General features: G+C 50.1%; 2 protein-coding genes across 11 annotated transcripts in view; one reads left to right on the top strand and one right to left on the bottom strand.

Moving 5' to 3' along the window:
* Window positions 1–1,816: 1,816 nt before the first annotated feature.
* G6PC3 (glucose-6-phosphatase catalytic subunit 3) lies at window positions 1,817–14,068 on the top strand. Of its 4 annotated transcripts, XM_016191994.2 has the most exons (7): window positions 1,824–2,189; window positions 6,585–6,691; window positions 7,460–7,550; window positions 7,745–7,863; window positions 8,022–8,163; window positions 8,843–8,981; window positions 11,905–14,068. In XM_016191994.2, exons 1-7 carry the CDS (start codon window positions 1,972–1,974, stop codon window positions 11,932–11,934), a joined length of 846 nt encoding a protein of 281 aa, XP_016047480.1. In that variant the 5' UTR covers window positions 1,824–1,971; the 3' UTR covers window positions 11,935–14,068. The 4 variants fall into 4 exon arrangements, with proteins under 4 accessions (XP_016047481.1, XP_016047480.1, XP_007531893.1 ...); XM_007531831.3 differs by lacking the exon at window positions 11,905–14,068 and having other exon boundaries at window positions 1,827–2,189; window positions 8,843–9,456; XM_060203407.1 differs by lacking the exon at window positions 11,905–14,068 and having other exon boundaries at window positions 2,052–2,189; window positions 7,441–7,550; window positions 8,843–9,456.
* Window positions 11,090–16,974, bottom strand: part of HDAC5 (histone deacetylase 5) — a 55,826-nt gene continuing 49,941 nt past the window's right edge. For all 7 annotated transcript variants that reach the window (XM_016191993.2, XM_060203401.1, XM_060203405.1 and 4 more), the window contains 11 exons: window positions 16,473–16,522; window positions 16,201–16,308; window positions 15,269–15,324; window positions 15,067–15,154; window positions 13,177–13,296; window positions 12,832–12,929; window positions 12,521–12,639; window positions 11,924–12,057; window positions 11,588–11,672; window positions 11,296–11,461; window positions 11,090–11,211 (listed from right to left, as the gene is read on the bottom strand). In XM_016191993.2, the coding sequence (XP_016047479.1) occupies window positions 11,172–11,211; window positions 11,296–11,461; window positions 11,588–11,672; window positions 11,924–12,057; window positions 12,521–12,639; window positions 12,832–12,929; window positions 13,177–13,296; window positions 15,067–15,154; window positions 15,269–15,324; window positions 16,201–16,308; window positions 16,473–16,522 (1,064 nt within the window). In that variant the 3' untranslated portion in view covers window positions 11,090–11,171. The remainder of the gene's footprint in view (window positions 11,212–11,295; window positions 11,462–11,587; window positions 11,673–11,923; window positions 12,058–12,520; window positions 12,640–12,831; window positions 12,930–13,176; window positions 13,297–15,066; window positions 15,155–15,268; window positions 15,325–16,200; window positions 16,309–16,472; window positions 16,523–16,974) is intronic.

Below are 16,974 nucleotides of genomic sequence, written 5' to 3'. Positions count from 1 at the left end.
TTGTTGTTGTTATTGATGTCGTCATTGTTAGATAGGACAGAGAGAAATGGAGGGAGAAGGGGAAGACACAGAGGGGGAGAGAAAGAGAGACACCTGCAGACCTGCTTCACTGCCTATGAAGCGACTCCCCTGCGAGTGGGGAGCTGGGGCTCGAATCGGGATCCTAAGCTGGCCCTTGCGCTTTGCGCCACGTGCGCTTAACCCGCTGTGCCAGTGCCTGACTCCGACCTTTTTTTTTTTTTAAGTTGTCTTAATATTGAAATACTGTTACATAGGGAGGAATAGTACTATGGTTTACACAGCAGATAATAATGCTTGTGGCTCCAGAAGTCCCAGGTTCAATCCCCAGGACTACCATAAGCCAGAGTTAAGTGGTGTTCTGGTGCCTCTATCTCTCTTTTTCTTTCTCTTTCTCTCATTAAAATAAAATATTGAAAAGAAAAGTGTTAGAACCCCTTGTCTAAATAACAATAGGTCAACCTTTTTCCAGTCCAGAGAGAAGCAAAGCTAGCCTTGGCAGTATTTATCCTGAACAAAATTCAAAAGTATTTCTTTACCATGATAAAGACAGCAACTTCTGTTAATTGGATTTTTTTTTTTTTTTTTCAGAGCACTGCTCAGCTCTGGTTTATGGTGGTACTGGGAATTGAACGGATGACCTCGGAGCCTCAAGTACAAAAGTATTTTTTTCTTTTCTTTTCTTTGTCTTTCTTTTTTTTTTTTGCATAATCATTATGCTCTCTCCCTAGCCCAAGAAATAAACCTTTTTTTTTTTTTGATAACTAGTTGTTTTCTTTTCTTATTTATTTGTTTATTTATTATTATTTTTTAACCAGAGCACTGTTCAGTTCTGGCTTATGGTGGTGCGGGGGATTGAACCTGGGACTCTGGAGCCTCAGGCATGAGAGTCTGTTTGCATAACCATTATGCTATCTACCCACAGCCCGATAACTAGTTTATTTACTTATTTATTTTCTTTTGTTGCCCTTGTTTTTCATTGTTGTTGTAGTTATTATTGTTGTTGATGTCGTTGTTAGATAGAACAGAGAGAAATGGAGAGAGGAGGGGAAGACAGAGAGGGGGAGGGAAAGATAGACACCTGCAGACCTGCTTCACTGCTTGTGAAGCGACCCCTCTGCAGGTAGGGAGCCAGGGGACCGAACCAGGATCCTTAAGCCCGGCTTTTGCGCTTTGTGCCATTTGCGCTTAACCCACTGTGCTACCGCTGGACTCCCAAGACAAAGCTTTCTAACATGGCAACCTGACATTGATGTGTTGGATTAGGAAAAGATAATCACTCTCTTGTACCCTGTTTACAGAGATCGTTCTCGCAGAAATTAAAGAAAATCCTGAAAGTAAAATGAATTGAGTGGCCTAGGAGATGGCAAAGTGGATAAAGCATTGGACTCTCAAGCATGAGGTCCCCAGTTCAATCCCTAGCAGCACACATACCAGTGATGTCTGTTTTTCTCTCTCCTTTATCTTTCTCATTAATAAATAAATAGAATATTTTTAAAAAAATGATTTGATGGTCTGAAAACTCAGACCCTTAACTATGCATGTCTTTTGCCTTAATGACAAACAACAGTTTAGGATTTAGCTTGTGCTTGAGAAAAACAGGTCTAGGCGTTGAGTAACAGTGGCACTGGCCTCTAAGCTTGATACCCACGTGCCAGCAACACCAACCACGAGGGGACCTACGGAAACGCTTTCGCAAAGATTTGTCCCCAGCGCTGCCCAGTAGAGAGGAAGGCCAGGAAAGAGCGCAGGAAAGAACAGTACTAGCCTGAGAACCGCCTTCCTTTAGCCAGGGCGGCCCGGGGCAGGGGAAGGGGCGGGGCGTTGTGCTGGCGGGGAGGCGGAGCCTGCACCTGGCAGGGTGGGCTTTGGAAGGCTGCGGGCAATCTTTACAGCATTGGTTTGTAGGTTTCCTCCTGGATCAAACCTGCCCGTGCAAGGCCTTGCGTCGCCATGGAGTCAGCCCTGGTCACCGGCATCGCCGTGGCTGAGACGCTGCAGAACCAACTGCCCTGGTTGGAGAAGGTGTGGCTCTGGGTGACCTTTCTGGGCGACCCCAAGAGCCTCTTTATGTTCTACTTCCCCGCGGCCTACTATGTCTCCCGCCGTGTGGGCATCGCGGTGCTGTGGATCTGCCTGATCACCGAGTGGCTCAACCTCGTCTTCAAGTGGTGAGATCCAGAAGCCCCTCCATCCCCACTCCACAGGCCCTGAGTCCTGTCAAGCTCTGATCTTGCTCCAGAGATACCGCAAAGGCCTGGAGCTCCTCCTCTTCTCCTCACCTTGAACTTATGGCATTAAGATCTACCCCATCCCTACTGGGCGCCTAACTCCCCCCCTTTGAGCATCGTTGTATATCTTGGACTCGAAGACCATGCTACCCACTAAACTGGTTTTCCTTAAATGAGTGGGATCACAGAAATAAATCACCAAAAAGTTATATTTAAACAGCAAGTACCCATTCCTATCCTGGCCCCTTCCTAATTCAGCCATACCCATTCCTAATTCAGCCCCTTCGAGGGGCTGGAATCCTGGGATATTTTAACAGGTGTCTATGGTGACGTAAGTAGCAAAACGTCCTGCTTTTTTTTTTCTCTCTCTCTTTCTTTTTTTTTTAACCAGAGCACTGATCAGTAGTGCAAGGGATTGAATCTGGGAGCCTCAAGCATGACAATCTGTATATATATATATATATATATATATATATATATATATATATATATATTCTGCCTCCAGGGTTATCGGTGGGGTTCAGTGCTTGCACTACAAATCCACTGCTCCTGGAGGCCTTTCCTCCCCTTTGTTGCCCTTGTTATTGCTATTCTTGCCATTGCTGTTGTTGTTGGATAGATCAAAGAAATTAGAAATTGAGAAGGGGAGAAGACAGAGGGACAGAGAAAGATTCCTGCAGACCTGCTTCACCACTTGTGAGGCGACCCCCCCCCCCCCCCGCAGGTCCTTGGGCTTCACTCACGTGTGCTTAACCTGCTGCGCTACCGCCAGGCCCTCTATCACTTTCTTTTTATTCATCTATTCATTCTGGCATCACATTAGCTACTAAGGACAGAAAATGCTTGCAAGTTAAGTTATGGTCATAACTGGCAACTTAGGGAGAACTAGAAAACTTGTTAGAAATGCAGAATTCTGTGGCTCAGATCAGAGCTACTAGATCAGTATTCACATTTTGGGAGTTGGGCGGTGGCGCAACAGGTTAAGTGCAGGTAGCGCAAGGGCCAGTGTAAGGGTCCCGATTTGAGCCCCCAGCTCCCCACCTGCAGGGGAGTCGCTTCACAGGCGGTGTCTATCTTTCTCTCCCCCTTCTCTCTCCATTTCTCTCTTTCCTATCCAACAACGACGACACCAATAACGACAATGATAACTACAACAATAAAAAACAAGGGCAACAAAAGGGAAAATAAAAAAGAAAAAGAAAATACTGAACTACAGCATTACCTTTCAGAAAATGATTTTCTTCTTCTTTTTAAAAGTGTTTATTCTTTTTTTTTTTTTTTTTTGCCTGCAGGGTTATTGCTGGGGCTCAGTGCCTGCACCATGAATCCACTGCTCCTGGAGGCCATTTCCCCCCTTTTGTTGCCCTTGTTGTTGTAGCCTTGTTGTGGTTATTATTTTTGTTGTTGATGTCGTTCATTGTTGGATAGGACAGAGAGAGAAATGGAGAGAGGAGGGGAAAACAGAGAGGGGGAGAGAAAGACACCTGCAGACCTGCTTGTGAAGGGACCCCTCCTGCAAGCGGGGAGCCAGGGGCTCGAACCGGGATCCTTTACACCACCTGCGCTTAACCTGCTGCACTACCGCCCGACCCCCGTATTTATTCATTTTTAAAAGATTCTGTTTGTTAATAAGAAAGATAGGAGAGAGAGAAACAACCAGACATTACTCTGGTATGTGTGCTGCCAGGGATTGAACTCTGGACCTCATGCTTGAGAGTCCAATGCTTTATCCACTGCGCAACCTCCCAGACCACCAATTTTCTCCTTTATTTCCTAGTAGGTTCTTAAATTTCAATAAAAGTCAAGAATTCAGGGGTCGGTGGTGGCGCACCTGGTTCAGCACACAAAGTAAGAAACACAAAGATAACCCCCCCCCCCCCAGGATCGCAGCTGGAGCCCCCAGCTCCTTAACTACAGGGATGTGACTCCATAAGCAGAGGTGTTTTTCTCTCCTGCTCTTTTTTTTTTTTTTCCTCCAGGGTTATCGCTGGGCCTCAGTGCCTGCACTCCAAATCCACTGCTCCAGTTGGCCACTGTTTTCCATTTTATTGGATAGGACAGAGAGAAACTGAGGTGAGGAGAAGATAGAGAAGGGGAGAGAAAGACACCTGCAGACCTGTTTCACCACTTGTGAAGCCACCCCCTGAAGGTGGGGGGCGGGGCTCTAACCTGGGTCCTTGCAGGGCCCTTGCACTTCACCCAGTGTGCCACCTACCAATTCCCCTTCTCTCTGTCCTATCCAATAAAATGGGGGGGAGGACCCCACCAATGTGTCCTGGAGCTCCGCTTCCCTAGAGACCCACCCTACTAGGGAAAGAGAGAGGCAGACTGGGAGTATGGACTGACCAGTCAACGCCCGTGTTCAGCGGGGAAGCAATTACAGAAGCCAGACCTTCCACCTTCTGCAACCCACAACGACCCTGGGTCCTTACTCCCAGAGGGATAGAGAATGGGAAAGCTATCGGGGGAGGGGGTGGGATATGGAGATTGGCTGGTGGGAATTGTGTGGAGCACAAGGACCGGAGTAAGGATCCCGGTTCGAGCCCCGGCTCCCCATCTGCAGGGGAGTCACTTCACAGGTGGTGAAGCAGGTCTGTAGGTGTCTGTTCCCCACCCCACCCCACCCCACCCCTGTCTTCCCCTCCTCCATTTCTCTCCATCCTATCCAACAACAACTACAGCAATAAAAAAGGGCAACAAAAGGGAATAAATATTAAAAAAAAAAAAGTAAAGAATTCCAGGCAAGTGGGTAGGGCCCTGGGGGCTAAGCCCTTTTTTTAATTTTAATTTTTATTATCTTTATTGGATAGAGACATCCAGAAATCAAGAGGGAAGGGGGTGATAGAGAGGGAGAGAGACAGAGTGACACCTGCAGCCCTGCTTCACCACTTGTAAAGCTTTCCCCCTGCAGGTGGGGACCTGGGGCTTGAACCCAGGTCCTTGTGCATTGTAATACATGCGCTTAACCAGGTGCGCCACCACCCAGCCCCTAAACTCTCTTTTTTAGGATATTTTTATTTATTTATTTATTATTGGATAGAGACAGAGAAATTGAGAGGGGAGGGGAACACAGAGAGGGAGGGAGACAACTGCAGCCCTGCTTCACCGCTCATGAAGCTTCCCTCCTGCGGGTGGAGGCTAGGGGCTTGAACCTGGGTCCTTGTGCACTGTAATGTGCACGCTTAACCAGGTGTGCCACCGTCTGGCTCCAGAGGATAAACTCTTTGTTCCACCTTTTCTTTCTGGGGTGCAGAAAAGAGCTATGCCCCCCACTAGGCATACAGCTGCACCTGCTCCTTACTTCAGCCCCTGTTGTAATTACAGGAATGAAGGAAGTTCAGAGGAGACACTAGAGTGGGCTGGGATGGAGTGACTTACTGGGCAGGGGGTGGGGGGAGACAAAGGGGAGTCGGGTGGTAGCACAGCAGGTGGCAGAAAGCGCAAGGACCTGCACAAGGATCCCAGTTGGAGCCCCGGCTCCCCACCTGCAGGGGAGTCGCTTCACAGGCGGTGAAGCAGGTCTGCAGGTGTCTTTCTCTCCCCCTCTCTGTCTTCCCCTCCTCTCTCCATTTCTCTCTGTCCTATCTAACAACGATGACATCAATAACAACAAGAATAACTACAACAATAAAAAACAACAAGGGCAACAAAAGGGAATAAAATGAATAAAGTTAAAAAGTTAAAAAAAAAAGACAAAGTCAGAGTTCCTATCTTTTACTCTCTTCCAGGTAAGATCTTCAACTCTATTGTCAACTGAAAAGCTGTTTGTCTGATCATTTCCTTCTTGCTTGATTGCCCTTTTACTTCCCCTTCCCTAAAGTCAGACTATATGTCCCTCTCAATAGGCACTGTTAATGCCCCTCATATAATAAAGCCCCTATTAATTCTCTTCTCTTCCTTTTTTCCCTGATGCTGGGGATTGAACCTGGGACCTTTAGTACCTTGGCATGAAAGTCTTTTCATAACCATTATTCTACCTCTCCATCTCCCCAGCCCGTCCTCCTCAGCATTTTTTTTTCTTCCTATTCATCTAGAGTCCCCTACCTGCTCCAGCACACCTCCTAGCCCAGGTTCCCCTCCCTATGTATGTGTAATGTTATATTTTTTATTATTTTTTTTTTCTAATCTTTATTTGTTGGATAGAGACAGCCAGAAATTAGGAGTTGGTAGAGAAATAGACACACTTGTAGCACTGCTTCACTACTCACAGTTTTTCCCCTACAGGTTGGGACTCAGGGCTTGAACCTGGGTCCTTGAGTACCGTAACATGTGCACTCAACCAGGTGCTCCACCACCCAGCCCTCAGAATGTTCTCTCATATCTGTTCCTTTCTAGGCTTCTGTTTGGAGACAGGCCCTTTTGGTGGGTCCATGAGTCGGGGTACTACAGGCAAGCCCCAGCCCAAGTTCACCAGTTCCCTTCTTCTTGTGAAACTGGTCCAGGTGAGAAGCCTCAAACGTCCCTTTGGTGATGTAGTTAAGAGTTCAGATGAGAGATTTAGAAAATTTTTTTAGCTAAAGTGACCCAACCAGAGACCCCATTTCTTAGTGGCTGCCCCAGAGAACCAATCAGACCAAGATGGATTATGGGAGGTGTGCCAGCTTGTTTTTTGTTTGCTTCCCCCCCCTTTTTTTTCTTTTTGTTTGTTTTGTCTAATTTTATTTTATTTAATAGGATGGAGAGAAATTATGAGGGGGAGGGGAGAGAGGGAGTAAGTTATAGAGACACTGATTGGTGAAGCTTCCTCAGCAGGTAGGGACTGGAGACTTTATAACTCAGGTCCTTGTACATGGCAACATGTGTGCTCAACAAGGTGTGCCTCCACCCAACCTCACTTGCTATTAACAACAACAACAACAACAAAAGATTATTCTACATTTAAGAGAGAGAAGTGAGCCAGAGCACTACTCTGGTTCATATACTATCAGGAATGAAACCCAGGTCCTCAGGCATGCAAGTTCTATGCTATTTCCCTGGCTGCTCTTGGCTATGTATCAGAAGTACAGCCAAGAGACCTAAATCAAGGCAGAAGTTGAAGGCAGTGGCCTCAGATAAAGGTGAAGAAGGCTTCATTCAAACCAGAGGGAGCTATGGACCAGTGCCAGGGAAAAGCTCTCTCAACCAGAGAGAAGCTGCTGTACTAAGTTATCTCCAGGGGTATCTGGGTCCTGCCCCCATCCTCTCACCACAGTGTCTGGATCCCCCGGCAGGCAGCCCTTCGGGACATTGCATGATCACTGGAGCAGCTCTCTGGCCCATAATGACGGCCATCTCTTCTCAGGTGGCCACTCGGGCCCACAGGTACAGTCTGGCATTGCCCTCCTATGGGAGCAGGGGTGATGGTACCCTGGAACCAAAAGACCCAGCAGGAGGGAAGTCTGGGATCTGGGGTTCTGGGGAACCCTGGCACATACATGCCAATTACAAAGTGCTTGGATGCTGAGAGAAACTATCTGAGTACTCCCCTGAACTCTCATTCTTTCTCTTTCTTTTAGCACCTGGGTGAAGGCAATACCTAGTCTGGCTTATTGCACCTTCCTACTGGCAGTTGGCCTATCCCGGATTTTTCTCTTAGCACACTTCCCTCACCAGGTTTTGGCTGGCCTAGTAACTGGTGAGCAACTGGAGCAACACAGTGGGCCTGGAGGGCACCATTGGCAATGGGAGGACCTATGTGCCATCTTTCCATTGTACAGCCAACCCCAATACCTGCCTTATATCTCAGTCTACTTTGCCAGTTGCACTGTAGCTCAAGGGGACCCTGTCCCCTAGGTGCTGTCCTGGGCTGGCTGATGACCCCCCGAGTGCCTGTGAAACGGGAGCTAAGCTTCTATGGGCTGACCTCACTGTCTCTCTTGCTGGGTGCCAGCCTCATCTATTGGATCCTCTTAACCCTGGGCCTGGATCTCTCCTGGTAAGTCCTGCTTTAGGGCTTGGACAGGCTGGGGCCTGACTTATATAACCTAGTCTCGTGGGTCTGATTCCTTAAAGCTATAAAAAAAGGGACACATTTACCTGCAGGGGGTAAGCTTTTCGAGTGGTGAAGCAATGCTACAGTTGTCTCTTTCTCTCCCTCCCCCTTCCTCTTTTTTTCTGGCTGTCTCTATCCTAAATACCTAAATACAGTAATAGAGAACAAAATTTAAAAAGGACACATTGCCTGGGGTAGCCCTCCACCCACCCACCCTAGGGACTGAGGACCACTAGCTCTCCAGGTTTCAGGGGAATGTCGGAATGCCTTTTTTTTCCCTCCAGCGTTATCGCTGAGGCACAGTAACAGTACTATGAATCCACTGCTCCTGCTCCTGGAGGCTTTTTCCCTTTTGTTGCCCTTGTTATTATTGCTGTTGTTGTTGGATAGGACAGTGAGAAATCAAGAGAGGACGGGAGACAGAGGGGGAGAGAAAAAGATAAGATACCTGCAGGCCTGCTTCACTGCTTGTGAAGTGAACCCCCTGCAGGTGGGGAGCCAGGGCTTGAACAAGGATCTTTACGCCAATCCTTGTGCTTGGCGCCATGTGCGCTTAACCTGCTGCGCTACCGCCTAGCCCCCTGGGAATGTCCCACTTGACAAACACTCCTTTTCCCCACAGGTCCATCAACCTAGCCCTCAAGTGGTGTGAACGGCCCGAGTGGGTGCACATGGACACTCGGCCCTTTGCCTCACTGAGCCGTGATGCAGGGGCCGCACTGGGTCTGGGCATTGCCTTGCACTCTCCCTGCTATGCCAAGGTACGGCGGGCATACTTGGGAAAGAGCCAGAAGATAGCCTGCTTTGTGCTGGCTATGGGGCTGCTGTTGCCCTTGGACTGGCTTGGATACCCCCCTCAGATCAGCCTTTTCTACATCTTCAATTTCTTTAAGTATACCCTCTGGCCATGCCTGGTCCTGGCCCTTGTGCCCTGGGTGGTTCATATATTCAGTGCCCAGGAAACACCACCCATCCGTTCTTCCTAATGTTAGATGCCTCTTTCTGCCAGTTTCCCTCCCCAAGAGCCAACACTCCATGTTCTGGTCCCTTGCTGCCCCCAACAGGCCCTGCTTGAATCTCTTGAATTTTCCTTCTTAGCCCCAAAGAAGGACCTTCCCACTCTCAGAAAGACCAGTTTTCCTCCTGCCTTCCCTCCTAAAGTCCTCAAAGAGTATGGGTTCTTCAACACTGTGAGGGGCTCAGACAGCCCCAATAAAGTCCTTGAACACTTCTGAATTCTTCGTTTTGCCTGTGCCCACTTCCCTCCTGAACTTGCCTGCATGTGTACAAACGGTACCCTTGCAGGGCTACCTGCTCTGCACCACCTGCAACCCTATTTGTGCCAAGGCAGAGGCCAAGGGCAAGGGGATGACTGTGAGACCCTCAGGCTAGGAACCTCTTCCCACCATCAGCATTCAGCCACACAGGTCCCATGAGAAGCTATAGTCACATTCTATGTAACCTTGTCCTTCACCATCAGAACAGAGGCCCTGCCCTAACTTCTTATTTCCTAAATTGGCTAGTCAAAGTGCTGGAGAAACTTTTTTTTTTTTTGCCTGAAAAGGTAATGAGAACCTTTACACCATTTAGGAGTCTAGAGAAGAGAGACACTGGCCCCAGAAAACACTGCTGGAAACAAGTTTATTTACACAAGGACACACAATATAATGGGTTACAAAATACTTTACTGAAATTCATATCCAGGGAGACATAGCAAGGAGTGGGTTTACATGAGAAACCAGACCAGCCACAGGGATAAGGGAAGACAAGGGGTCCAGAGCTAGGGCTCAGCAAGGGGAAGCCTGGTACACTGGGCCTAGCCCCATCCCCATCCCCCTGGAGGATCTAGAACACGCTAACACAGAGGACACAAGCACACAATAAACCAATAGTGGTGGACTTCTGCCCCACTCCTGGCTCCCTCCACCCTGCTCAGGCCCCCATTAGGATAATAAATATGTAAACAGATTGGTAGGGCCCCAGGGGTGGGAGGAAAGAAAGTGTGTGGAGGCTGGGAGGGTGGAAGACTCAGCCTCTTAGGAACTGCTTCCCATCTTTGGTTTCCTACAGGCTGGACAGCATTCTCTAGAGGTCTTGTGGGCCAGAGCCCTGGAAATAGAGATACTGCTAGGGCCTCAGGGACAGTGCCCAATCTCGTCCTGGGTTCTGACCCTTCCCCTTTGAGAAGCCCCATTCTTCAGAGCTTGAGAGCAGAAGGCCTCAGGAGCTGGGCCATTGCCCCATCTACTTGCAGCTTGCTGGATGGCTGGGGAAATCTGGTCCTGAACAGCAGGGGGGCTCTCACCAGCCTGGAGCCCCCCCCTGCAGGGACCACTTTCTTCCCCTCCCCAGACTCTGCCAACATAGGGACAGGGATGCCAACAGAGAAAGGTAGGGCACAGGCCTGGTTCTGAGGATCCTTCTAGTTCCTCCCTACACACTGTCACCCTCTCCAGCCCCTGATAAAAGGAAATGGGCCCTACCCACAGACTTCAGCTCACCTCTCCTCCACTCTACATCTAAGGCCGTAGAAGGACCCTCTCGGGGAGGCAGGAGGGCAAGATTAAGGCATTTCCCTCCACATCAGCTAAAGCCAAGGCACCAAACTTAACTGTTCCTCATTCAGGGATTCCCCAGAACCAAAAGGTATAATCCAGATCCCAATGTCCTTGAGCTGGCCAAGGCTCTGGGGTGTGGGTAAAGAGAAGACAAGACAGAGAAGTGGAGGGAAGGGGCTGGAAAGAATACTCTTCCCATCCTGCACAGGGAGCAAACTTGCAGAGCTGAGAAGTGGGCCACAGGGAGGAGGGCTGAGGCAGCTTAGAGGAGCAGAAAGGGTGAGGCTGAGAGACCCACACAGCACACGGTATTGAATGTGTGACTTTTTGTTTTTAATAGAAAAAATAAACAAAATCACAATGATGAAGCCCAGAGGGATGGGGACCAGGGCATCACAGGGCAGGCTCCTGCTCCATGGGCTCTTCTGCTGGCCTGTGGGGACAAGCATAGGGGAAGCAGTGAGCATAAGGAGTGTGCAGCAGCATAGGTGAAGGCAGAGGGGTTCGAGCCCCTTACCTGGGGCTGTGCTCCTGGGCTGCTGCAGCCTGGGCCTGCTCAGCTCCCACCGACAGCAAGGCCATGGCGCTCACAGTCTCGGCCTCCTCTGTCTCACCAGCCTGGGCCTCCCGTAAGGACCGACCTAAACCAGCAGCAAACCTCTGCACACAGCTCCAGTGTTTGCCTGTGGAAGGGGCAGCGAGGGGTAGAGTCAGGAAGGACAGAGCCCCCATGGTTGGGTCTACCTCCAGCTTTGACACTCCCCCACCCCTGTAAGCTGAGGTCTGAGCCCCTTTGCCTATCCACGCACTCTGGATCTCGATGACTTTCTCTAGTGTGGCTACAGCATTGATATTCGGCTTCTGCTGCAAAACTGCTTCATCCAAGGGTTGCAGCTGCAGAGGATAGAAGAGAAGGCTTTAGGTTGGGGTGTCTGCTCCCTCTAATCACTCCAATTAGCTCTAGACAGCTCATGACAAGGATAAGCCTAGCCTTTGTGGAAGAACCTCTACTCAGAAACCCTTTCCACAGAAACCTTCCCCAGGGCCCTCACTGCTGCCTGACCAAGGGGAGGGGCCCTCTCTTGCTGACCCCTCATCCCTTGACCTGCTGTTTCTCCTCTCCCAGGCCTCTCTTGAACCCCTACCTCCACGCTGAGCAGAGCTGAGACACAAGCCTCAGAGGCATCACAGATGGCGGTCAGGTCGTGGCCTCCCTCCAGGGCCAGCACCACCCGGCCCCCTGCCAGCGTCATCAGCTGCCTGGTTAAGTGGCCAAAACCTTTGGGGATGGGTAGAGGGAGGAGGATGGCATGGTTAAGATCAAGAGAAGCCAACAAGGGCAACAAAAGGGAATAAATAAATATTTTTTAAAAATATCAAGGTAAGAAAGGAGAGAACAGTGAACGCAAGAGGTAAGTCGAACAGTACACAATAAAGTGGTAGATTTAAACTCAGAAACAAATTTGTGAGATTCACTGTCAACAGACCACAAGTTCCACTAAAGATCTAACAGACTGGCTAAAAGGAATCTGCCACAGCTCATAAGGAGCACTGCAATGTAAGGAATCTAAATTCCATCCCGTGACCCCAGGAGGTCTGCTAGCCCACCACCACCAACTTGATCCTCAAGTTGGTCAAGGCTGCTCAAGAGAGTGGGGGGAGGGGTTGTCAGTCTACCCGATCCACCACTGCTCCACAGCCCACCCCCACCCCACACACGCAGCAGCCCCCAGCAGGCTCACATCTGGCGGTGACAGAGTAGCCACCCAGCGGAGAAAGGTGTCCCTCAACAGCATCAAACCCGGCAGAGACTAGGACCACATCAGGTGAGAACTCGTGGGCAATGGGCATCACCACTGTCCTGCAAAGGGATGGCCCAGGATGACACAGGCAGGTGGTGGGACCAGGTCTCGCTGCACTCTGTGTCCTTCACCCAAGATATGCCCTTCCACCCAGACCCAACTGAGTGCCTTCTGCCCCTCCCACAGCATGGCCCGGGGGGGGGGGGGGGGGGAGTAGGGGAGGCTCCCACCCTACCCTTCTCAGTCCCCACCTGAAGGCCGTTAGGTACTCCACGTCTCCGATGGGGGGGTCCACACCTCCCGTCCATGCCACGTTCACATTGTACCCCACGCCCGGCCCTCCGCCAACCTGGCACCAGGGTGGGGGAGGGGTTATTCTCACTGCCTAGAGATCCCCGTCACTGCCCCCTCCCTCAGCCCACTTCCAGCCCTCCACTGACATCTGCTCTGCAAGGAGGGGCAACTGGCTGGCATAATTCTCCCACTAGGAGCCCACACTCCTCAGGTACCAGCTACACCACTGACCCCTGTGGCTCCCTACAAGGTCCATTCTGCTACCTCCCAAGGGGCCCTGAGTTTGAACGCAGGAGCTATACCTCTTCAGGTGCCCCCGAGCCTGGAAAGAAATTCCCATTGTCATAGCGATGCAGGGAGATGTAGAGTACAGAGGGATCATTGTAGAAGGCCTGCTGGGTGCCATTGCCATGGTGAATGTCCTAGTGAGGAGAAGCAGAAGCATCAGGAAGACGGAACCAGGGCAAAATCCAACTTGCCTCCCCTTCACCCTCCCTAATGCTGAGCTCTGAGGGTACAGTCCATCAACAGCTGCAGTGTATCTATATTTTGTTCACAGTTCATCCCATGCTTGTAGTGGAGGTCTGCAACCCAGGCATGGCAGCATACAGAGGAGAAACAACGCCACAGGACAAATGTGGCGGGCCTCCCTATGGAGTCCATGCTCCTTAATGATGTGGAAGGGACACTGAGGTTAGTAAGGAATGGGGAGACAGTATAATGCAAAAGATTTTCATGCCTCACCAAAGTAAAAGACTCTGGGGTGGGTGGGTGGTGAGAATACAGGTCCATGAAGGATGATAGAGGACCTAGTGAGGGTTGTATTGTTATATGGGAAACTGGGGAATGTTATGCATGTACAAACTATTGTACTTACTGTTGAATATAAAACATTAATTCCCCAATAAAGAAATAATAATAATAATAAAAAAGATGTTCATGCCTGAGACTCTGAGATCCCAAATTTAATCCTCGGCACTGCCATAAGCCAGACGTAAGCAGGCTTCTCTCTCTGTATCTTGACATTTAACTCATTAAATATTAAAAAAAAAAAAACTAAAAAATTGGAATTCCTAGTTCTACAAGAGCTGTGGTCCAGTGTGTGCGTGTGAGTCTGAAAGAAAAAGTGGTCTGAAGCAGTAAAGTCACACATGTGCAAGGCCCTGACTCTGCAGGAAATAAAAAATAAATAAATAAATAAAGCAATGTCCATGATCAGCAGGCTGCAACAAGAACTGACTGGGGCCTGCCATAGGGTGGGCCCCCAATCCAGAGACTGTTCTTCAAAGGCAATGCCCCTGCTGTTCAAGTGCAGCAATTCCCTCAGGTTCTTGAAGCTGCAGGGTGAGAGCCGATGGACCAAGGACTGAAACCACTTTTTAAAAAAAATATTTTATTTATTTCCCTTTTTTTTTTTTGCCTCCAAGGTTATTGCTGGGGCTTGGTGCCTGCACTATGAATCCACTGCTCCTGGAGGCCAGTTTTTCCCTTTTGTTGCCCTTGTTTATCGTTGTTGTTACTATTATTGTTGTCATTGTTGTTGGATAGGACAGAGAGAAATGGAGAGAGGAGGGGAAGACAGAGGGGGAGAGAAAGATGAACACCTACAGACCTGCTTCACCGCCTGTGAAGCAACTCCCCTGCAGGTGGGGAGCCAAGGTCTCAAACCGGGATCCTTAGCCTGTCCTTGCGCTTTGCACCACGTACGCTTAACCCGCTGTGCTACCGCCCAGCCCCCTATTTATTTTCCTTTTTTGTTGCCCTTGTTTTTATCATTGCTGTGGTTATTATTATTGTTATTGATATTGTTGCTGGACAGGGCAGAGAGAAATGGAGAAAGGAGGGGAAGACAGAGATGGGAGAGAAAGATACCTGCAGACCTGCTTCATTACTTGTGAAGCGATCCCTCCACCCCTGCAGGTGGGGAGCCAGGGGCTCAAACAGGGATCCTTACGCCCATCCTTGAGTTTTGCGCCATGTACGTTTAACCCGCTACGCTACAGCCCGACCCCCTGAAACCACTTTTGACGCTTCAGGAGGAGGAAGTCCCATAAGAAGGTTGAGGGGCTGGATAAGGTCCCAACAGGAGGATCTAAGCTGAATCATGAGGCCCAGCTCCAGTGAGTGTCAGAGGAAGAGAAGACTTCCTGGGGGTGGTGGTAGAGTGAATTGGCCCTCCCCCGTCAGCTTACCCAGTCCACAATGAGAACCTTGCCCACGTTCAGCTTCTGCTGAAGGAGTTTAGTTGTGATGGCTACAGAGTTGAAGAAGCAGAATCCCCTGCGGGGGGGGGGGGGGGGGGGAGAGAAAGGGCAGGGAGTGAGCGTTAGTGAGCATGACAGAAGAGAGCAGCCTGCAGAGGGCCTGGGGAGGGGCTGTGTGTGTGACACTCACATGGCTGTAGATTCCTCAGCGTGGTGTCCTGGGGGCCGGATGATGGCAAATCCATTCTGTAGAGAAGCAAAGATGAGAGACTATCAGGAAGGTAAAGTGGCCACAGAGCAGATGGACACAGGAGACACATGAGACAGGCAGGAAAGAGAACATAGCTCAGAGAGTGCAGACATGTCATAAACAGGAATTCCAGGTGCAGGCCACATGGACAGGTGGGCACCTCCAGCTCCAGCCTTGAGATATCAGAGCCTCTTTGCTCATTTTTTTTCCTTTCTTTCACGAGCGTTATAATTGGAGCTCAGTGTCTGCACGAGAGAATCTACAAATCCTGGCAGCCATTTTCCCCCCATCCCTTTCTTTTTTCTTTCTTTCTTTTCCTTCCTTCCTTCCCTTTCTTTCTTTCTTTCTTTCTTTCTTTCTTTCTTTCTTTCTTTCTTTCTTTCTTTCTTTCTTTCTTTCTTTTTTACCAGAGCACTGCTCAGCTCTGGCTTATAGTGGCACAGGGAATTAAACCTGAGACCTCAGAGGCTTAGGCATATGAGTCTGTTTGCATAACCATAATGCTGTCCCCCCCACCCTTATTTTTTTAATAGGAAAGAGAAAAATTGAGGGGGAGGGGTAGAGAGACACCTGCAGCACTGTTTCATGTTCATGAAGGTTCCCCTCTTGCATTGGGGACCAGAGGCTTAGACCCCAGTCCTCGCACATGGTAATATGTATGCTTGTTCAGCTGCTTCACTGCCCAGTCCTTGTCCCCCTCTTTACCCCTCCCCCTGGGCTGGGCTGTCACTTCCAACCCAGTCTTGCTCATGGGAGTTGAGGTTTCAAAGAACACTGCCTCACTGGAGAGAAGGCCCAGACTGGCCTGGTCCTCCACTCTGGAGAAGGCAGGCCCAGGCTGGGCAGTGCTAAGCTCCCTGGTACACACTCACCTTGAGCTCCCCTGCTGCCACCTTGAAGGCCAGCTCCACCAGGCAGCCCACTGCCATGCGCACAGCACTGGATGAGTGCATTTCATTCCACACAGTGTCACTGTCCACCTGCGGGGGCAGGAGAGCAGGCTTCAGCGTGCCCCCTGCAGGGGGAGGGCAAGAAGGGGGGTGGGCACCTGGACAGGGGGCCAGAGCCAGGGGTAGGGTTGGGGAAGGGAAGGGCTGGAGTTGGAAGGGCCACCAACCCACCCACTAGCAGGTGCTATACTCACCCCAATGCCCCCACAAGGCAGCATGGCATACATCTTCTGGCTGATGGGGCCTGCAGGGAAGAGGGACAGAGATGCTCAGCAAGTTGTTCCAAATGCTAGGGCCTTGGGGATCTGCAGAGGGCAGTATGCTCAGACACAGGATAAGAAAGCCAGGCCCTCTTGCAGGATGACGCTTCAGCTAGGCTGTTTGACCTCTGATCTGGGGAGACATGTGACTTCCAAGGCAGATGGGAGAGGGGCATGATGGACTCGGGAGACGAGTAAATGACTCACTCATCACCAAGCCTCACCATCATCACCTACTCCATGCCCCACCAGCATGCCATGTCCATGCCTTAGCTTATGCAGACAGTGCCCCTGCAGGTGTGTGATGTAGCAATGGTGCCCCCTCTGCCAAGAAGACAAGCTGCTCACCCTGCCGTTGGTCTTCCCAGCAACCTTTCCCCACCCAGGCAAAACACAGCCTCACTGGCACCTGGCAAACCCCCCCCCCCCCCCAGCC

This window comes from Erinaceus europaeus, chromosome 12, assembly GCF_950295315.1.
Source record: "Erinaceus europaeus chromosome 12, mEriEur2.1, whole genome shotgun sequence".
NCBI classification, from domain to species: Eukaryota; Metazoa; Chordata; class Mammalia; order Eulipotyphla; family Erinaceidae; genus Erinaceus; species Erinaceus europaeus.
Note: the sequence above shows the minus strand (reverse complement) of the source record. Positions and strands in the feature narration are given on the sequence as shown.